This window comes from Selaginella moellendorffii, unplaced genomic scaffold (genome assembly GCF_000143415.4).
Source record: "Selaginella moellendorffii unplaced genomic scaffold, v1.0 SELMOscaffold_29, whole genome shotgun sequence".
NCBI classification, from domain to species: Eukaryota; Viridiplantae; Streptophyta; class Lycopodiopsida; order Selaginellales; family Selaginellaceae; genus Selaginella; species Selaginella moellendorffii.
Genome location: NW_003314290.1, coordinates 1,200,575 through 1,219,566, shown reverse-complemented (window position 1 = coordinate 1,219,566; position 18,992 = coordinate 1,200,575). Strand labels below are relative to the sequence as shown.

Below are 18,992 nucleotides of genomic sequence, written 5' to 3'. Positions count from 1 at the left end.
CTTTCTTTTCCTTCTCGAATTTTTTTTTTCCTCCTTCCCGGCCTCGACCTGTGGATAGATAAGCTGATCTTATCCGCCTCTTGGCTCCCCACTGATCTTTCGATCCATCTTCAAGGTGTCTTGAGTAGATAAGATGTTCAACATTCCAGCTTGTAACTTGATTGGCGAAGAGCCGCTGGCAATGACCGGTTGGGTGCTGAGGCACATCAACGAGGGCCAGGCGCCTGCCAGTCCTCGTAAAGGCGAGAAGACGAGCTGTATGGAGCCGACGAGTGAAGAGGCTGCGGAGTTTGACAAGCTCGACTTCCTCAAGTTCGATGGAGTCGACCGGCAGGGGCGGAGGATCGTTCGCATCGTTGGCAAGTTCTTCCCAGGTACTTTGGAGATCTCCTCCTCTTTGCTCGTCTCGGGTTGTTCTGACCATCGTGCTTTCCAGCCGCTGCCTTTAGCAAGGACAAGCTCCACGCCTACATTCTCCACAAGCTCAAGTTCCTGAGCGTGGAGGCCGGTGGCTCTTCCTTCGTTGTCGTCTACTTCCACACCGGCGTCGAGAACAGCGTCAACAATCCCGGCTTGCTCACTCTCAGATGGCTCTACGAATCGCTGCCACCGGAGTCCAAGCACGGGATCGACGCCATCTACTTCGTCCACCCGGGGCTCCAATCCAGGCTTCTCCTCGCTACTCTCGGCCGGATGTTCCTCAGCGAAGGGTGAGCAAAATGCAAAATCCTCTGTATCCCCCCTTTTCATCTTTCCTCCATCTCGAAAGTAGCTCTTTTCCTGTTCCACAAGCTTAACTTCGTGATCTTCCTGTGCCACAGCTTCTATGCGAAGGTGAATTACGTCCCCCGGATCGAGTTTATGTGGAGCTACATCGATTCCGACCAGCTCGAAGTCCCCGAGTTCGCGTGGGAGTATGATGACAACTTGGAGTGCCGGCCTTACTTCGACTATGGATCGGTGTCCGAGGATCTCAGGCACGTCCCTCACATAGGACACCCGCACTGCGTGACGTAGAAGATGCCAACTCGCACGAGCTTGTGATGTAAATAAATCGTCCGGACGTATCTGTAAGTGGTCCTTGTTCTACTCTACCAAGGAATCTATCCTGCCTCCTTCACCCCCTTCCTCCTAGTCTCTTCCCGGAGGACTGTGCACGCTCTCGAGATGCCGGGCATAAGAGAAGTTCTTGAGTGGCTCTGGCTTCCTGGGACGATCAAACTTTGGCGATGGCGACGTTGCTGTGAGGCTCAATCCGGTCTCGTCTTTGCCAGGGAGATCGAACTTGGGCGAAGCTGCTTCTGCTGGCGGTGGTGCCTTGATGAAATCCCCGAAGCCTTTGGTGTCAGGAATCGATGTTCTAATCGGAGGTATCTTGCTTAAAGCCGCGGGAAATATCTTTGGTGCTGGATCCTCGGCTGGTGTTGGATCGGCGGTCATTGCAAGCTCATCAATGTGGAGGACGTCATCTATACGCGATATAATGCTGAACGCCAAGCTTTCCAAAACACGAGAATAGCTTTCCAGGATGGACTGTCCGACGTCCTGCAGAAGGAACATTGGCCCGTCACCAAAAGCATGTGCTTGCCGCGTACCTTGTTATACTGGATCTTGTGAATGTCCAAGAGAGTTTGCGGTAGTCCCGGGAACTTATGCTTTAAGCAAAGCAGGAGAGTTTCGGCTCTGGCAATTAAGATCTCTCGCCGGTCGCCGTCTCCGACCAAGTCCTTCATAAGTCCACCCCAGGAAGATCTGGCATTGGGCTTTCCATCGGTATGAGGATGCCTCGAGCTTACTTTCCGTTTCCACGTATGAATAGCGGCTTCCACGCGGTTGGCGATCTCCAGAATGTGGTGCTCGGATGCCATGGTCAGCGTGGCCAGCAGAGCTTCAGGAGAGAATTGCTCGAAAGATAGGCAGCGATAGAAACCTTCGCCTAAGCTTGATCTCCCATTCTGCAAGAAAAAACACAAACATTTACATTTGCGAACTCCAATTGAGGACGCTTACCTTTGGAAGAGATTCCCAATACACCTCAGGCACGTCCATTTCGGAAAGTACCTGTGCGTTAATGGCCATTGAAGCTTTCAAGACCTGATTAATACTGTCCTTCTGATGTTGCAGGCGCTTCTTCGACTCGGCGGACAGACCATTAGCGGGAACTCTTGGCGTAGGCAGCCACCATTTTTCTTCTTGCCTCGGTAGCGATTTCCTTGGAGTGCCTTGCTCTTCCGCTTCAGACATAGCGACACTCTGGTCGACATACCAAAACTCAGTCTTTGAGAAACCATCCAGACATTCCTGTATGGAAGAATTAGTTATAAGCAGCTGCCGATCAAACTAAAACAAGCTCGTTACCAGTAACATCATATCAAGTTTCCGCAAGGCTGGTAGATTTATGTGTAGATCTGCCCGGGGATTACTGACCATAACCTGCAAACAAAGATCCGGATCTTACGCCGTCACACGTCAAGAACAGCAAACACACCTCAACACTACTGCCGTCCGGAAATGTCTGCCAAGTCGGAACGAGCTCGACGATGTGATCGGTAACAGACAGTATCCATTCCATCTCTCTTCGCCACATTTTCTTCTTCTCCACGGATAGAGGCTCCAACCTCCAAAGCTCTCCAAACACGGATGCTGTGACAATACCAATCAATCAGCCTCCGCATACGAAAAAAGAAGGAAAAAAAGAAAAGACACACACCAGAAAGGTTCGTGATGGCATTCGAGATCGCCAGTGCAGTGCACACACCTTTACTGCCTCCAGACATATCCTCGCCCAGCAATAATCTCGCGAACCTCTCCTTCATCATCTCCACTTCTGCAAACGAGCATCTCGAGGTGTTCTGCGCATGAAAGAGGAAAAAAAAAAGCTTACCAGAGGCCTCAGTCTCCCTCTTCTCTCTTTTCTCCTCCCACATACGCGTTCCTTGCTTTGTGCCCGAGAATGGCTTGGACACCATGCCCTCGTGCTTCAAAGGCCACCCCGGAGACACTCCACTGGGAGCTTGCTTCTCTTCGGGGTGCCAGAATGGCTCCCTCGGACTATAGCCACCATCGTCGTCGAAATCCAAGCTCGCGCTGGAGCTAGTGCTTGGGTACTCGAGCCGGTCATCGCGAAGAGCGTTTGGATGCTTCTCCCCGGCGCCGAAGTAGGCATTGATATGCAATGCCTTCATACGCTCCGCCGCCGCTGGGACAAGGAAGCGAAGAAACAACGATCAGGGAGTACGAAAACTAGAAGGAAATGCCTCTACCTCCACCGGGCGCGTGATCTTTCGACTTTGATCTCCAGCCGTTGTCAGCAGCAGCTCCAGATGCATACACACCCTCGATGATGCTCCCCAATCTCGCCATCGCGGCCTCATTCTCGACGCCTAGCCATCACTCTGCGCTCCAGGGCTAGAATCTTGGACAGAAGCCGTGATTCACTGGGAATCTGCCAAGCTCGATCCAATGCAGGTCCCAAGAACTCCACATCACAGCTCAAAATCCAGACCTAGCGGACGCGCCTGGTGATTGATCGCCGCGCCAGCAGCTCGCTCGATCCTCCCCGAAATCTCTCGATCCCAAGGACAAATATTTTACCCTGCCGGAAAGATCGCTCTTAAGCCTAGAGCTCCGCCATAGCGCCAAACCTTGCTTGCTTTCGGAGCCACAAGCCACTCGAAAGCTTCCACGTGGCAGCCTGCTGATACGTCAGCGTGCTATTGGCTCCACGGCTGGCTCGCATTGTGGCCATGTCACCAAGGAGGTTTTTATGATCGATGGAGGGTCGTGCCTTGCAAGAACCGGCACGTCGGGAAGGACCGGTCCCACGCATCGGTCAATGATTCGCAGGAACCTCCGGTCCATTAAACTAACCACGACTGCCAAGGCAATAACAACACGTCGTTCGCACGCCCGGATTTTTAAGCGCGCGAACGGTTCTTCTGTTGGGCTTAAATATACTCTTTACACTGGGCGAATATTCTAACACATGGCATAAGAGAATCGTTTCTAACGGAGAAAATTGTGCGAGAGACGATTCTGCTACTTTCGCAAGCCGACGGAATATTCTCCAAGGAAGAACCCTAAAACGAAGAAGCTAATGCTTTTGTGCTGCTGCCGCTAGCTTGAGGTTATTCTTCTCGCGGCGATCCAAGTACTCGAGAAATCCAGCTCCGGCTAATGCCATAAGCGTCACTCCTTGCGCGTGGACCCTGAATCGCAGCAAAGATTCGATTACATTTCTTCTTTCTTGCGATCGATCGAGCTCTTACCTGGCGTGGAGCAACTTGAGACTCAATTTCTCGTGTGGCTTGGACAGATTCCACAAGATCGAGGAGCCGAGCGTGGTGCCCCAAAAAGTACCTGGAGATAATCGATTGGATCGTCATCGATGAGACAACGCACTGCTCTTACCGATCGTCTTGAGCTTGTTCTCGCGCACCCAGGAGCTAACCCGGCTCACAGTGCTACCGCCACTGCCGCTGGAAATGGATTCTTCGCCGCGAGACATCGTCAATGAAGCCATGCGCTCCCCTTGATTCTCCAGCTCCTTTTAAATCAATCGATGAACAGAGCCGGTCGCGAAGTAACCACTGGAATTGCCAAAAACGAGACCTAGCAGCCATTCGCTTCCAACGTGGCGGCGGCCAAGTACTCAACGCGTCAGACCTCCATGCACCACGTGGCACTCCCGATGCTTGACACGTCACTAAGGTTACAGCCATTGGATCAAGAAAAAGAGAGACGTTGGGAAATTTTGAAATGGGGAGGCTAGGGTTTGTGGGATCGTTGGAGAGGCGCGGAATGCCGCTGCAGAGATCGAGGTAAATAAATAGGAGTAGCCGAGAATGGCAGCCGCCGCGCTCGATCTGGCGCTACGCTTCGGTGAAACGCCGACGCTGGACGTTTTCGAGGACGACACGACGATTCCCCGGAGGAAGAAGAGGCGTTCTTCGGCCAGACGAGTAAGCTTCGCCGAGATTCAGACGGTCCATGTCTTTCCAAGGGACGATGAGTACGCAACTCCTCCTGGAGGAGTAGTGGAGGTGGCCTCTCAGCCTCTACGCAAATCTCCAAGGCTTGCCGCTAGGAGCCAATCTCTGGACTCCACAGACCAAAATCCCATTGCCAACGCCGCGTAAGTTTGTTTGCTTTCTAGGAAGAAAAAACCTGACGCTCTACAATGAATGTAGATCTGAGGATGATGAGGAGGCTGCTGGCCCAGTTGATATCAATCACATCGTTCAAGCCAACCTGGGATCTCCTTCGCTCGAGGACGATATCACCTTGGATAGCACAACGTTTTCAGCTAAACTTTGTCGATTCAACGACGATGACACAGCGGCTGGAGCAGAGGAGGTCTCCAGGCGTCCCGGATCACTGGAAAGTGATATGAGCTTCACGGTGCAAAATCCTCGAAGACCACCAGAGGCAGTGCCAACAGATTCGCCGCCAGTTTCTCTCGATCGGACACTGTCAATGCAGTACACGGAGATGGTTGACGCTGGGGCACTGGCTCAAAAGCGTCGGAGAGTTTTCAGAGCTTCTCCTCGTTTCAAGGGGAAGGAAAACAGGAGTCCACTATCTTCAGCGAGGTCCGTCCCACCGAAGAAGCTCCAGGACATCACTGTACCACAAGTCACTTCGAGTCCATCATCTCCTGCGAGAGCAATCCCACCGAAGAAGCTCCAGGATATCATGGTACCTCAAGTACTTTCAAGTCCAAGTCCATCATCACCTGCGAAGGCAATCACAGCGAAGAAGCTCGAAGGCATCACTCTACCTCAAAGTTCACCAATTCCTGAGAGATCCATCACACCGAAGAGGCTCCAAGACATCACGGTAACACCCCAAGTGACTGCACGTACATTATCTCCTGTAAAAGCAACCGCACCAGAGCAACACCAAGACATCACTGTCACTCCTCAAGTGCCTTCGAGTCCACCGTTTCCGACGTCAATAGCGCCGGAAGAGCTCAAGGGTACGGTTACAGCTCAAGTTCCTCTTCAAGATCCTTCCGCTGTGGCGAGCCGTAACATCCAAATCAATTCCCAGTTGCCCGCTGTCGACCAGGAGAAGGAACTTGCTGAGTTGCGAAGCGAACTCCAGGTATTGTCTTCTGCTAGCTTTTCGACTTCTTCTGAAAAAAAATGTTTACAGGAAATGCACGATAAGAACGAACAACTGAAAGCAACCATGAAAGAACTGGAAGATCGGAAACGAGTTTTTTCACTGACGTCGGAGTCGTGCAAGACGGAGCACTTCAAACGTCGAATGATTCACAAAATACAGGTTAGATCTACTGTATAAAGAGTTTTTTTTTCTTAGTGCTTCATAACAGGGCTGGCACATTACCCGACTCGTCAGCGAGCGAGACAGTTATAAGCTTGATATAAGCCACGGCTACAGGGTGAACCAAAGGTATTATTTCGTAGCGTTTTTTTCCTGCTCATGCTAAAGACTGCAACAGCATAACCATTGAAGGAAAGGGATCAGCTTCCTCTGCGTGGATCCAATTAACACCTCATTTGAACTTCATTGAAAAGGTTATTTGGACTTGCGGTTTCAACGTTCTTTACTCACATGGATGAAAGTTTTACAGGGATTTCCTCGTATGAATTCGGCGCTTCTGTTTCAGTCGTTGCTACCTGCTGAGAAGCACCGAGTTAAGCAGCTTAAAAACCTTCCAGCAGCCATGCAAGTATGGGTTGATTTGATTCACTCTGTGTGTTTTTCTCATTGTCTTTTTAATTGTTATAGCAAAGCAGCGATCTGGTTACGAACTTGATCCAAGTCGCCACGGAGGCTAGAGATTGTCGAGCACATCATCGGTGCTTGGATTCGGTTCTTTTCACGCTTAATAAAGGTTCGTTTGCTTATTCTATTAAACTCATTTTATGAATCCTCCATTTTTCAGACCACGGGATATGTTTGCAATGCGACTTCATGAACTATAGATTGCGCCTGAAGATAACACTCGTTTTCTCGTTGCAATCACTCTGCAAGTAAGCTCTTCTTAGCATGTTTTTAAAATTGATGTTCTGTGTCTCTCAGTGGGCAATATCCAAAAGCCATCATGCCTTGTGAGGTACTTGTGGACTCGACAAGGAGAACACAGAGTGTTATTACAGAGGAGGACTTAAACACCGCAATTTACTCTCTTCCTGCCGGATATCAAAGGTTTCACCGTATATGTGCGTGCGTAGCTACATTCCTTCCGTGACTGGTTCTAACACTTGTATCCGGCGCTGTAATTAACGACTCTCTCTTTCTCGATTCTCGACTTCATTCCTGGGATCTCTTGCGTTTAAGAATGTTCTGCAGGAGGCCATCCAGTACATGGAGCAGCTGCGCATTTGCCTCTGGATTCTTGAGCACCAATACCATGTGTGGAAGAGCCGCAAGCCGGCCTTCCATCGCTGCAAGGTACTTGTTGTAGAGTTTGAGTTTGAGAGTGCACTGATATCTTACCAGATGCCTTACCAGATGCTTTGGAATTGTTCACTCCCGTATCAACGCCGATTATCTGACACACGGACGCTGGCAGATGGTTTGCAGCAGCGAAATCGTGGTACCTGTTACATGTTTCAGTTGCATAATTCGTTTGACGTGTAAACTACCATTTCTCCAGTTCTAGCTTCTGCTTTGGTTGGGACAAGGTGTAAACAAGGATAAGCCCTTCTGCGTTGCTGGCTACTGCTGGATGGTAAGCTTCATATCTACACACAAAAAAGCAATCAGACTGAAAGTAAGTTTGCAGGGTGACGAGGATTACCTTGCGTCTCCAGAACAGTCCCAGAGCTCCAAAGTTGTGTTTTTATTGATCGAGACTTCCTGGATTCTAAGGAAGAACGAAACAAGTCACGGTAAGCTCTCGATCAGCACGGTTTTTCTGTACCTGACTCCCACGGTGGGTGTGTATCGTCGCCCAGATTCCCATGGCGCTCCAGCCAGGGCCCTCGCCAACGCCGTCTTGCCGCTGCATTTTGGACCAACGATGCAAACCTTGAGCGCCTTGGAAGTTGGGTAGTTTCTCCTCGCTTCTTCCGCTCCTCTCATTTTTTTTCTCTTTTATGTTTTCCTTTAGGGTTCTTCAGCAATGCATTGGTGAGGAAGGGACAAAAAATGGGCAACACATCGTCCATGCTCACGCAGTACGATATTGAGGAGGTCCAGAGCCACTGCAAAGGAATCTGTAAGTGTTCTTCGATCAATTAGCTGGGCTCCAGAAATAATGTCTTTTTTCTCTCCAGTCTCGCAGAGAGAAATCATCTCTTTGTACGAAAGGTTTTGCATTTTGGATCGCTCTGGCAAAGGCTTCATCCTCGAGGACGAGTTCATGGCAGTTCCCGAGTTTGCATTGAATCCTCTTGCTCAGGTGAATGGCTCTTTCTAGCTTTTTCGTGATCTCCACCATGCTTTTGATTTTTCCAGAGGCTCCTCAGGATACTCGAGGGCGTGAATTTCAAGGAATTTGTGCTGCTGCTGTCGGCATTCAGTCCCCGAGCCAGCTTCAAGGAGAAGATGGAGTGTAAGGACCTCCTTCCGCTTTTCCCATCGCCTTATGGTGTTCCTTTTTCAGTCATTTTTAAGGTGTATGATTCCGATGGCGATGGGAAAGTGACAACAAGTGACATATTGGGGGTCCTTCGTGATCTTTCTGGTTCTTTCCTCACCGAGAAGCAGCGAGAGGTAAAAGCAAGCGCTTCCTTCTCTGTCGTTTCACTTTACTCAGCTTTCTCCTGTTTGCCTAGCAAGTCGTGATCCAAGCGCTGGATCAAGCAGGGTTCTCATCTGGCTGCATGCTCACTTACGAAGACTTCGTGAAGGTAAGTACCCAAGCTTCTTAAGTTCACATAGCTTTGCCGCCTTTGTGCCGCCTAGGTGCTTGTCAAGGCAAATCTTAAAATGGAGGTGGAAGTTCCTGTGGATTGAGCACGAAGAAACAATGCACGATCCCACTAGTCCAAGCATCTCCATGAGAGAGGATTGTTGCGTGAGTTTAGATAATGTCTCAGTAAAAGCAGTGCGTAATCTTATGTCTTGAGTGAGTTCCAAAATGGCAGGGTCGTGAGGAGTCCGGTTCATCAAAGAAACTTTGGAAATAATTCAGCGTTTTCAAAAAAGCGGTGCTTGCAAGCTGATTTATTTTTACTTTTCTAAATCACAAATTCTAAACTCAGAAAAATATTAGAACATTACTTTCAACACCCCAATAGGAAAATGCCCAGATTTTAGCACTGTTACCCAAACTGAAGCCGCCACCTGGTGTTTTGCTTTTTACTACACGTTAAGGATATTGACAACGTTTGCTGACAAATTCCAAATTTACGATTTCATTTATAGTTGACACGTAATCTAGACTTCTTGCGTGGCTTTATTGCAGATTTTAGGATGCGATGCCACACGGCACCTGTAAAGAACAAGCACCACAAGAACTTACTTAGGAACTTACCAATACTTTAATTAAAGTCCACTGATACAGGAATGCACTTCGGTCCAAATATTTTTGAAGGACCAGATACAGCATATGCCGATCCGATGGCCTCAAAAATATATAACAGCCTTCCCTCTCTCCCACAATGTGGTGTGAGTTTTGATTTTGGGTGAGAGGAGGAAAGAAGACGTGCTAGGGTTTCATCCATCGGAGCAGTGGATCGATCGGCGCCGTGACCACCGCGAGAGAGATTCTTGCTTCGTCCTGCATTGTATCGTCGGGGCGATCGATCATGCATCAGGTACACCTCCTTTCCGCGCTCTGCGATTTCATCCCCGTGCACAGGAGGAGCACCAGGAGCACAAGGAGCACAAGGAGGGCGATCATCTTCTCATCCTCGAGGGCGACGCCATCACGTATGTGGCAGTCCCGGACAAGGGAAGGATCTGCTTTGTGGATCACCACACGGGGACCTGGGCGCCTCTCCCCGAGTCCGAGCGCTGCTGCCTCAAGGAGAGCCAACACGTCCACGCTCATGTCCATCACGGGGACACCACCGAGGATGTTCTGCTCGAGCAGGTATGGAATTGGCGTGGCTGGACGATTGACAGGCTTGCTCTTGGGTGGCAGTGCGTGGAGGAGGCATGCTGGGCTCTCCCCATGTCTTGGAACGAGCTCACTTCATCGCACAGGGACGAGCACAAGCACGACGACGACTGTGGCCACAACCAGATCCCTCACGGTGATCACTACGACTTCCTGGTGCCCAAGCAGGATGGATCCTACGCGCTCGTCCGAGATGCCGGGGATTCCCAGTACGAGCACGGCCGCCTAGTCAAGGTGGGAGAGTCGCTGGGAAAGCTCAAGCGGCGGCCGAAGCAGCAGCTGATGGATATCTTCAGCTACCAGACCACCGACGGCAAAGGTTACGAGATTCTGGCCGAGGAGGACGATGCGGTGGTACACTCGCCCAGGCTTGCCGAGAACATCCTAAGCATTCCAGAGAACTTCCAGCAAGTTACGCGGACTGTGTTGAGCGTGATGGGTCTTTGCTGCCCCTCGGAGGTTCCTCTTGTCAGGAAGATCTTGGAGCCTTTACCCGGTGTCAAGGAGGTCTCGGTGAACTACACGGCGCGCAGTGTGACAGTTGTTCACGACAAGCTCTTGACACCTGAAGGACGTCTAGGTAGACAGCTTTATCTTCCGTGCTTGCTCTGTTTTCTTCTCATCCTTCATTCTTGTCTTTCTCCAGTCAAAGCACTCAACGAAGCCAGGCTAGACGCAAGTTTACATCGTCGTGGAGAGCTGAAGAAGGCTAACAAGTGGCCCAGTCCGTGGACCATTTGCTGCGGTATTCTACTGCTTGTATCCTTTTTCAAACACTTCTGGAACCCTTTGAAATGGATGGCTATCGGAGCCGTGGCTGTTGGTATACCGCCGATTCTTATGCGGAGCATAGCATCTCTAAGACGCTGGATTCTAGACATTAACATTCTTATGCTCATAGCAGGTACGATGAGTTGACAGGAAAGCAGGCTTTCCAGTGTCTGATGATGAAACGTTAGATCAGTCGGCGGCGCTATTGCTCTAGCTGACTACATTGAAGCGGGATCGATCGTATTTCTGTTTACTCTAGCTGAGTGGCTGGAAGGACGATCGAGCGAGCAGGTAAGCTGTTCTTGTTTTTCGTTTTGTTTGTCCTTGCTCTTTATGACACTCGTCGTGGTGTCTCAGGCGCGTTCCGCACTGGCGTCCGGTCTGGATGTCCCTCGGAACGCCATCCTTGCCGAAACCGGAGTGATGGTCTCCGTTGACGAAGTGAAACTTGGATCATCAATTGCTGTCAAAGCTGGGGAGATGATTCCCGTAGACGGGACTATCCTGTCGGGAGGGTGCTCTTTGGATGAAAGCAGCTTGACTGGTGAATCAAAACCTGTCGAGAAGACTTGCGGAAGCGAGGTTTGGGCTGGAACAGTGAATTTGGCTGGTACGCGGATTTATTCTTACGGTTCACTTTCGAAACTAACGTCATCCATGTCTGCAGGCTACATCACCGTGCAAACCACTGCACTTGCTGAAGACTCGGCTGTCTCAAGAATGATCAAACTCGTGGAGGAAGCTCAAGCAAAACGATCTCACTTCGAGCAGCTTGTGGAGAAGTTTGCAAAATTCTACACTCCTGGTAACTCGACAAAATCTCTGTGCCATTGCTAATGCAGCGTTGCTCCGCGACAGTTTTGGTGGCGACAGCTCTTGGTCTGGCACTCATTCCGTTGATAGCGCACGTTCGCAATGAGAAGCACTGGCTGTACTTAGCTCTCGTTCTGCTCGTTGTGGCTTGCCCGTGTGCTTTAGTCCTTTCGACGCCCGTGGCAGTCGCCTGCGGAATACAACACGCAGCAAGACTTGGAGTAGTGATCAAGGGTGGAAGCTACCTTGAAATCCTGGCCAAGATCAAATGCTTAGCTATGGACAAGACGGGAACACTGACAGAGGGACACTTCCGCGTTTCCGAAGTTGTGGCTGTTGGTGAAACCGAAGATCTGCAACAGATCTTGTATTGGTACGTTTGATTTTCCTGCTGTGTGTTGCTGATATAGTGTTTCTTGTTGCGCAGGTTGGCGAGTGTTGAAAGTAGATCGAGCCATCCAATGGCCGCTGCACTCGTCACGTACGCTAGCTTACAAGATGTTGTTCCATCGAAGTCCGTTACAGACTTTCAGATCATTGAAGGCGAAGGTGTGTCCGCCGTTGTGGATGGGCACTTGATAGAGATTGGTAACGCGCGATTAGCATCTCGCCTTGGCTGGAGCAATACAGGTTTCTATCGGCTCCTCTTTCCGTGGACTTGTAATCTAACTGTTAGTTTTTCTCCAGCCATTACGAAGCTAGCGACTCAAACAGCAACCATGGGCTGGGTTGGAAAGGATCACCAGCTCCTGGCAGTTTTCAGCCTCGAGGATCACGTACGGGAGGAAGCGGCAGAAGCAGTGCGGAGTCTAAAGGTTTACCTTTGAGCTTCTTTCCCGTGTTTGCTCACAAGCTGTCTTTTGTTTATGGCAGCGTCTGAACGTCCAGATTCATATGTTAACTGGGGATAACAATGAGACGGCCCAGGACGTCCAGAGCAAAGTAAGCTTCGATTTCGTCTTGTATATTCGAGGGGTCACTTGAACTATCTCCACTACAGTTGGGAGGAGTCACTGTGCACGCCGGTCTTCTCCCTCAGGACAAAGTCAGAATCATCCAAGAGCTGAAAGAAAACGCCGGTGTGACGGGAATGATAGGGGATGGGATAAACGATGCCCCGGCTTTAGCAGCAGCGGACGTAGGATTCGCCATGGGTCTAGCCGGATCAGCAGTGGCAATGGAGACATCGGACGTTTTCCTGATGACCGACGATCTCCGGAAGCTGGGCTTGGTGGTGAGCCTGGGAAGGAGAGTCCGCACCAAAGTTATACAGAACGTTGTCATCTCGGTGGGCCTCAAAGCCGCAATGCTGGCACTCTCGTTCGCTGGCTATGGCTACCTGTGGATGGCTGTCCTGGTAGACGTCGGGGCGTGCTTGCTGGTGATCTCAAACAGCACGCTCTTGCTCCGTGGAACAGGGAAGACGAGATCGTCGGGCAACCACCATCGCCATGGAAAGAATTGCAAGGATCACGACCACGATCAGCACAGTAGTAAACAGTGCTCCAAGGACGACGATCACGCTGAAAGAACACAGTGCTCAGATCACGAGCATGCCGCTGAAAAGCACCAGCTCCATCGCCACCATAGCCATGACCATACCCAGCAGGATCAAACGCACTCGCACTGCAAGAAGAACGCTTGTGGCAAAGGCCAATCGTGCTGCAGCGTGCCAAAGATATAAACAAAGTCTCCAACTCTTGCTTACTCAGGACTTCCTTCTCCAGGCTTATGACGTTGACACATACATAAATGGCCACGACCATTGTCTGTTGATTCTCTTTCTGATTGCATTGCATTATTGCTAGCATTGTTGAAATCATCCATGTCATCCTTTTATCTGATTTGAGTAGGCATTTACAAATCCTAAGTGTTGATAACTTTTTTAGTTTTGACTTAGTCAGTTTTCATTTTGTGTTCAGTTATGGGTTTATGCTGATGCAAGAGAGTACCAGCATCCCTAACAAATATCATTCCATTGCAATGGTACTTTATACAATTAATTGAGATAAACTATTTCACCATCGTAATGTTTAAGGTTTTGAGATGTTTTATACATATTTCTTAAATGCTACTAAAGGGTGATTATGTTACAATCACTTTATTGTCAAAGAAAAATAATTTAGTTATCTATATTATTTACTAAGCTTTAAAGTTTCAAATTTACAATTTTGAAGTTGTTCATCACTTTAAGAGTTTAATATAATGCTAATGCTCTATTTTAAGTTCCTTTCCTTCTCTCTTTTCTTTTGTTTATGAAAAGTCTATTATTTTAACATTTGTGGATTTTCTAAACAAGGACTTTATACTATTGATAATTGTTGTGTTTGATATTTAATGTCTACAAGATGCAAAACTGAATTTGCATTCTTTAGATAATGTTGAGGAGGCTTAAAGAAAGTGTTAAGATGTGAATTTAAAGGTTTTGTGATGGCTTTAAGAATCTTGCATAATTTATCAATAAATTACTATTTTAACATTTATATTCTCAATATCACTTTAAAAATAACCTTCTTTATTTTGTAAGGATTGATATAGATGATCATTTATGCTTAATAATAGTGATTTTTGTTTCATTCTAGACTTCCTCTATACTTACTATAACTCTCATATTTTAAGAAATCCTTATATGATTAAGAAGTTGCACAAGTCTTGTTATTAGCTGAAGATACAATAATATGTCAACAAGTATATATATAAGATCACAATACTCCTCTTCATATTATAGAAGAACAGTTGGAATTAATTGTAATTTTTTATTTATTTAAGTTGGTGGCATTCTATTTTATAAAGCCTTTTCCTTGATAGACTGCTAGGAATAAGTATGTAATTATTGTTTTTGATTATTTAACTTATTTAGTTACTCTCGCTAATGCATCTATAATTATTATTAGATACTTTCTCCTCAATCAAGTGGTGTTTCAACATTCTTGTCTAGAGAGGATTCTCTTGGATAATGATCTTACATTTATTGAGGCATTTTATATTTTGATGTCTCAATTAATGTAACATATGTTGTTTTCACTTTTTACCTTATAATGATTTCCCATAGAATAATCACAAATCAAAACATGCCCTTGGACATGTGTGCCAAGGGCAATGGAGTGGGATTTGAGATTTAAGGCCTTGAGCCACCCAACACCCAAGTAATACCTAATGAGCGTAGGAAATAAAGTATGAAGCAACTCTTGAGCTATAGCTAAGAAGTAAAGGAATAAAAGCACGAAGTGACATTGAGATAATTGTAAAACATCTAATATCCCAACACTAAAATTAACAGGTAAAACAAAGCCAAATAAAGTTTGGTAGTATTTTAACATACTAATGACCTAATGTAAGGATATAGGTACTCTATTGGAGCTTGAACTTAAACCTAAGCTAGACATAAAACAAGAACAAATACATCTAATGGAAAGCCAAATAATGTTTTAAATTAGTTGGATATATCCAACCTACCCACTATCCCTACTATATATTTGAACCCCCCACACTTTGGGCTTTCTAGAAGTTAATATCTAGGATAATTACAAAAATTTACTAAACACTAAATTATAAATTTGGACATGGGAACAACACTATTATGGATAATTTCTACATTCCATAGATATGCCTCACTCACAAATATAAACACTTTTTAGAAATAGATAATAGGACTAAATAGGACCAACACATGGGGCATGATAGTGAGGGTGTTTAGTGGACATAGTAATTTATCATGTAGTGATATTGAGGGACTACAACTAAATACATAGGGGTTGTCAAGCTAATGCAAGACAAAGAAAAAGAGAACTAATAAACCAAACCAAGTATGCTTGGATAAATAAATACTTAGGAATTCTTTTTTAATGTTTATCTAGCCAAGTATAAATGCTAAATCTAGTTTAGGAACACTTGAACAAGAGGGACTATTAAAAGAAGCTAGCAATATTAATTATAATTAGCAATACGAATAGGCTAAAGGACACTTCGAATTTATGACTAGAACAAGAAAGAGTTTATCGAATGAGATAGAGTTCAAGATTGAGCTTAAGATTGAGTGTGAGACCAAGTTTGAGATCGAGTCTGAAACCGAGTCTGAGATCCAAAATCATGTCCAAGACCAAATCCCAGATAGTGTCTGAGACAATGTCCAAGATCGAGTCTGAAATAATGTCCGAGACAGTTTCTAAGATCAAGTCCAAGATTGTGTCTAAAATCAAGACCAAGTCCAAATACTAATACAAATCATGGGATAAAAGCCCAAAGCAATCATCTCCCAAGAGAGAGGGGGTGAAAGATAATGAAGTTAAAAACCTAATCTTGAAAGAACTCTTTAGTGAGTTAAGGTTAAGATTGGGGGTTAGTAGCCTTGGGTAAGAGTGAATATAGACTTAGGGGGTTGTTAAAGAAACCTCTAAGAAAGTGCTCAAAAACAACTCCCACTCCTGGAAGAAAAATTGACTATAATGCTCCCAACTTAGGTGGAATGGTGCACCACTTAAGTATTATATGGCTCATTGGTCTTCACCCCATCATAAGGGCTTGGGCCTTCCCTTTAAGACAGAGGTGGGGAGTTAGGATACTGCCATTATGCCATAGTGTTTCCCCCAAAAATGCATTTAAGGCTTGGAATTTAGAAGGTCTTATAAACAAGTTTTGAAACTGAGAAAAAAGTTTTGATATCAAATTGTAAGCCATAAATTTTTCTTTTCCAATTTGCTAGTTTACCTTATCTATCCAACCACTTTTATATTAGCCTTAGTTAAGTTCCCTTGCTAAGGTTCACGCTCTTACTTAGTTCTACTTAGATTTAATTGCTCACTACATGAGCAATAAAGTGTTAATTATCCATCTACAGATTCCCAATCTCTCTCTCAATCCCCCTTTTTAGATTAAATTAGATTTAAGGGTTGGTTATACTTTTTGCATTGTACCAAGTTGCTTGTAACAAAGGATAGAGGTGGATCACTAAGAAATGGCTAAGGCAAAACATAAGGGAACAAAGGCAAAGATTGAACTGTCTATACAAATGGAGCCTCCAGTCAAACAAGAAGCGGTGGATAAATAATCCTTGCATGAGGAAGACTTTAATAAGGAGACTTCCAAATATGAATTTGGTGGTGAGATTTAGTTGTTCAAGGCTTGATTGGATGCTCTAGAAGGATAATTTAAAGACCCTCATATGCAAATTAATGCATTACAAGAAATAAAAGAAAAAATAAAAGACTACAGATATAGGTAGTGTAGAAGGCATGGAGCTTTTGATGAGTATTAAAGCAGAATTAGATAGGGTTGAGTAAACTGAGGTGCCCATAAGCAATTTTTAAATACAAATTAAAAGAGGAATGACTATAAGGTGGTAGAAAGATTTATTTTATGATATAGGAATGTTATGATTATTAAACTCATAAAAGGTATAATGCTAAATTTTGGTGGAGAATGACAAAGGCTAATGAAGGACCAATAACTACCTAAAAAGTGATAAAGACGAAAATTCAAATAATTTATATTCCCTAAATGCTATTTTGCATTTGAAGGATAAGTTGAGTAATGTAAAATAAATAGGAACCATTTGTATATGAATGCAATTATGGCTAAAAGGATTTTTTTCACAAATATGGGTGACATAAATGCAAGAAAGCATTTATCAAAATGCATTTTAATAACAATCAGTAAAAAACAAACTCAACTAGGTCTAGATCCATATTTAGCAAGGGATTCAAACCAAAAGAAATATATAAAAAGGGGAAATTTAAGAATAATTTCTTCAAAAATGAGTCTTTGAAGTTTTGAAAAGGCAAATTCAATAGTTAAAAAATAAACATATAAATGAGTTAAGTTAAAACAAACAAACCCACCAATAAGAAAACCAATTCCACTAATAGCATAGAGAATAATATATGTTTCAATTGTGGCAAGGTTAGACACTTCTTGAGAGAATGTCCTTATTCAAAAAATGCCAAAAAAAAATATGACTATTAAGTTGGGTGAAGTCCAAATAAAGGTATGTAATTCAATTCTTATTTCAAAGTTATTCATTACACAAACAACTTTGGTAAAGAGTTACTTGCAATATTTACTAGCCTTTTAAAAGAAGCTTAGATGTAACTCTATTAAAATCCTTATTAATATAGATGCTTTATAAAAATTTATGGCTGTAGATATAGTTTAACAAGCTAAATTAACAATGCAACAGCTGAGATAACCAAGGATTATAGAATTTGTTCAAGGTAGCCAAAACACTAATGAAGTACTTTGACAAGAGCTGAAGTACGGATATGGAAAGTGGATATAAATTTTACCATTTTAAACAGTGTGACTTGATATAATCTTTGAGATGAATTGGTTCAGTTGGTTTGTAATAGCCTTGCATAAACAAAGTAAAAAAACCTAATGGTATTAGTGAATGCCTTTGGAAAATGATCTAGGGTGAAAGTATAAAATCTATAGATAAGGTGAAATGGGTCCAAAAATTCCTACTTGAACCTAGTGCCTACCAAAAAATAGTTTGCTAAGGGAATTAAAATAGCACTTTTGTGTTTACTCTTTATGAAAAAAGATAAAAAGATGGGAACAAAAAAAATGCCCTTAACAATCCAACAAGTGTTAGATTAAATTCGAGATACAATACCAAAAAAATTGTTAGCGAGGTTACCCCTTGCTCAACTGATAAAATATAAGATTGAGTTGGTTGAGCGTGCTAAAGTAGTGGTTCAACCCCTCTATCAATTGAATAAAAAGGAATTCAAGGAGCTTGAATGCCAATTTAAAGAGTTGATTGATGAGCAATTTGCCATATTAAGCTTTAGTGTTATTTGTTAAAAAAAAACAATGGCTTTATATGTATGTGCAAATATACAAAAAAAAACAAATACCCTTTACTAAGGATTAAAGATTTGTTTGATAGGTTGAGAAAAGTAAAATACTTTTTGCAAATCCTTCTATCAATTGAATAAAAAGGAACTCAAAGAGTTTAAATGCATCCACGAACTATGAGACAAAGGTGATTAGACATAGTCTTAGCATAATGGGTTAATATATTAATGGTACCTTTGGGTGTTTGTCATAGAATCGAACACATGACACTTGTGCTCCATGTATTCAATTCTATGATAAACACCCAAAGGTACCATTAATATATCAACCTATTATGCTAAAGCTATATTTAATCACCTTTGTCTTATAGGTCATAGATGACCCAATAGATGCATTTCATTCACAACCTCCATAAGTTTTATTCCCAACTTGGGGGATATATTAGTATTATGAATGGCATCTATGCCACTTAGCCTTTGCACTTGGTCTAAGTGCTCCACATGTTTGATTCTATAACAAACACCCAAAAGTGCCACTAAAATATTAATCTGGCTCTAGGGTTATGAGATTTAAT

At 44.8% G+C, this 18,992-nt stretch overlaps 7 protein-coding genes and 1 long non-coding RNA gene across 11 annotated transcripts; 5 read left to right on the top strand and 3 right to left on the bottom strand.

Annotated features, from left to right (window-relative positions):
* The first annotated feature begins 8 nt into the window (after positions 1–8).
* On the top strand, positions 9–1,128 carry LOC112348425 (protein GDAP2 homolog). The gene is made up of 3 exons (XM_024680873.1): positions 9–374; positions 437–710; positions 822–1,128. Exons 1-3 carry the CDS (start codon positions 134–136, stop codon positions 1,015–1,017), a joined length of 711 nt encoding a protein of 236 aa, XP_024536641.1. The 5' UTR covers positions 9–133; the 3' UTR covers positions 1,018–1,128.
* On the bottom strand, positions 1,017–3,676 carry LOC112348424 (rop guanine nucleotide exchange factor 7-like). Its single transcript, XM_024680871.1, has 8 exons — positions 3,264–3,676; positions 2,885–3,199; positions 2,711–2,827; positions 2,489–2,643; positions 2,359–2,433; positions 2,011–2,301; positions 1,596–1,955; positions 1,017–1,545 (listed from the first exon to the last, which is right to left on the bottom strand). Exons 1-8 carry the CDS (start codon positions 3,361–3,363, stop codon positions 1,132–1,134), a joined length of 1,827 nt encoding a protein of 608 aa, XP_024536639.1. The 5' UTR covers positions 3,364–3,676; the 3' UTR covers positions 1,017–1,131.
* Positions 3,677–3,941: 265 nt separating this feature from the next.
* On the bottom strand, positions 3,942–4,603 carry LOC9645809. The gene is made up of 3 exons (XM_002975876.2): positions 4,411–4,603; positions 4,269–4,359; positions 3,942–4,208 (listed from the first exon to the last, which is right to left on the bottom strand). Exons 1-3 carry the CDS (start codon positions 4,520–4,522, stop codon positions 4,094–4,096), a joined length of 318 nt encoding a protein of 105 aa, XP_002975922.2. The 5' UTR covers positions 4,523–4,603; the 3' UTR covers positions 3,942–4,093.
* A 170-nt stretch (positions 4,604–4,773) lies between these two features.
* Positions 4,774–7,272, top strand: LOC112348423 (uncharacterized protein DKFZp434B061-like). The gene is made up of 9 exons (XM_024680870.1): positions 4,774–5,134; positions 5,190–6,105; positions 6,157–6,288; positions 6,338–6,417; positions 6,467–6,542; positions 6,599–6,697; positions 6,757–6,862; positions 6,914–7,001; positions 7,051–7,272. Exons 1-9 carry the CDS (start codon positions 4,845–4,847, stop codon positions 7,217–7,219), a joined length of 1,956 nt encoding a protein of 651 aa, XP_024536638.1. The 5' UTR covers positions 4,774–4,844; the 3' UTR covers positions 7,220–7,272.
* LOC9646217 (intraflagellar transport protein 22) lies at positions 7,103–8,071 on the bottom strand. 4 transcript variants are annotated; one of them, XM_024680875.1, is made up of 5 exons: positions 7,895–8,071; positions 7,772–7,837; positions 7,617–7,715; positions 7,468–7,571; positions 7,103–7,415 (listed from the first exon to the last, which is right to left on the bottom strand). In XM_024680875.1, the coding sequence occupies exons 1-5, from the start codon at positions 8,053–8,055 to the stop codon at positions 7,282–7,284; spliced, it is 564 nt and encodes a 187-aa protein (XP_024536643.1). In that variant the 5' UTR covers positions 8,056–8,071; the 3' UTR covers positions 7,103–7,281. The 4 variants fall into 4 exon arrangements, with proteins under 4 accessions (XP_024536643.1, XP_002975921.1, XP_024536644.1 ...); XM_002975875.2 differs by having other exon boundaries at positions 7,480–7,571; XM_024680876.1 differs by having other exon boundaries at positions 7,283–7,425; positions 7,480–7,571.
* LOC112348428 lies at positions 7,661–7,971 on the top strand. The gene is made up of 3 exons (XR_002993028.1): positions 7,661–7,702; positions 7,757–7,862; positions 7,929–7,971. It is a non-coding gene; the product is annotated as an uncharacterized LOC112348428 (long non-coding RNA).
* Positions 8,072–8,083: 12 nt separating the features above from the next.
* LOC9646216 (calcineurin subunit B) lies at positions 8,084–9,197 on the top strand. Its single transcript, XM_002976073.2, has 6 exons — positions 8,084–8,191; positions 8,250–8,374; positions 8,431–8,527; positions 8,579–8,688; positions 8,751–8,825; positions 8,881–9,197. The coding sequence occupies exons 1-6, from the start codon at positions 8,122–8,124 to the stop codon at positions 8,929–8,931; spliced, it is 528 nt and encodes a 175-aa protein (XP_002976119.1). The 5' UTR covers positions 8,084–8,121; the 3' UTR covers positions 8,932–9,197.
* Positions 9,198–9,597: 400 nt separating this feature from the next.
* LOC9646215 (putative inactive cadmium/zinc-transporting ATPase HMA3) lies at positions 9,598–13,397 on the top strand. The gene is made up of 12 exons (XM_002976072.2): positions 9,598–9,734; positions 9,779–10,012; positions 10,064–10,619; positions 10,686–10,943; positions 11,004–11,101; positions 11,168–11,420; positions 11,478–11,615; positions 11,669–11,996; positions 12,051–12,253; positions 12,311–12,438; positions 12,497–12,565; positions 12,624–13,397. The coding sequence occupies exons 1-12, from the start codon at positions 9,726–9,728 to the stop codon at positions 13,305–13,307; spliced, it is 2,958 nt and encodes a 985-aa protein (XP_002976118.2). The 5' UTR covers positions 9,598–9,725; the 3' UTR covers positions 13,308–13,397.
* Positions 13,398–18,992: the final 5,595 nt, after the last annotated feature.

Coding starts and splice junctions, on each gene's coding strand:
- LOC112348425 (XM_024680873.1), top strand. CDS start 134: ATGTTCAACATTCCAGCTTGTAACTTGATTGGCGAAGAGCCGCTGGCA. Junction 375..436: donor CGTTGGCAAGTTCTTCCCAG/GTACTTTGGAGA, acceptor CGTGCTTTCCAG/CCGCTGCCTTTAGCAAGGAC. Junction 711..821: donor CGGATGTTCCTCAGCGAAGG/GTGAGCAAAATG, acceptor CCTGTGCCACAG/CTTCTATGCGAAGGTGAATT.
- LOC112348424 (XM_024680871.1), bottom strand. CDS start 3,363: ATGGCGAGATTGGGGAGCATCATCGAGGGTGTGTATGCATCTGGAGCT. Junction 2,828..2,884: donor GAGGGAGACTGAGGCCTCTG/GTAAGCTTTTTT, acceptor GCTCGTTTGCAG/AAGTGGAGATGATGAAGGAG. Junction 2,434..2,488: donor CGGACGGCAGTAGTGTTGAG/GTGTGTTTGCTG, acceptor CTTTGTTTGCAG/GTTATGGTCAGTAATCCCCG.
- LOC9645809 (XM_002975876.2), bottom strand. CDS start 4,522: ATGGCTTCATTGACGATGTCTCGCGGCGAAGAATCCATTTCCAGCGGC. Junction 4,360..4,410: donor GAACAAGCTCAAGACGATCG/GTAAGAGCAGTG, acceptor GATTATCTCCAG/GTACTTTTTGGGGCACCACG. Junction 4,209..4,268: donor CTCAAGTTGCTCCACGCCAG/GTAAGAGCTCGA, acceptor GCTGCGATTCAG/GGTCCACGCGCAAGGAGTGA.
- LOC112348423 (XM_024680870.1), top strand. CDS start 4,845: ATGGCAGCCGCCGCGCTCGATCTGGCGCTACGCTTCGGTGAAACGCCG. Junction 6,418..6,466: donor GGCTACAGGGTGAACCAAAG/GTATTATTTCGT, acceptor AGACTGCAACAG/CATAACCATTGAAGGAAAGG. Junction 6,698..6,756: donor ACCTTCCAGCAGCCATGCAA/GTATGGGTTGAT, acceptor TAATTGTTATAG/CAAAGCAGCGATCTGGTTAC.
- LOC9646217 (XM_024680874.1), bottom strand. CDS start 8,055: ATGAGAGGAGCGGAAGAAGCGAGGAGAAACTACCCAACTTCCAAGGCG. Junction 7,838..7,894: donor ACACCCACCGTGGGAGTCAG/GTACAGAAAAAC, acceptor GTTCTTCCTTAG/AATCCAGGAAGTCTCGATCA. Junction 7,572..7,616: donor AAGCTAGAACTGGAGAAATG/GTAGTTTACACG, acceptor AACATGTAACAG/GTACCACGATTTCGCTGCTG.
- LOC9646216 (XM_002976073.2), top strand. CDS start 8,122: ATGGGCAACACATCGTCCATGCTCACGCAGTACGATATTGAGGAGGTC. Junction 8,192..8,249: donor GAGCCACTGCAAAGGAATCT/GTAAGTGTTCTT, acceptor TTTTCTCTCCAG/TCTCGCAGAGAGAAATCATC. Junction 8,528..8,578: donor CTTCAAGGAGAAGATGGAGT/GTAAGGACCTCC, acceptor TTCCTTTTTCAG/TCATTTTTAAGGTGTATGAT.
- LOC9646215 (XM_002976072.2), top strand. Junction 10,944..11,003: donor CATTCTTATGCTCATAGCAG/GTACGATGAGTT, acceptor ACGTTAGATCAG/TCGGCGGCGCTATTGCTCTA. Junction 11,421..11,477: donor TGGAACAGTGAATTTGGCTG/GTACGCGGATTT, acceptor CCATGTCTGCAG/GCTACATCACCGTGCAAACC.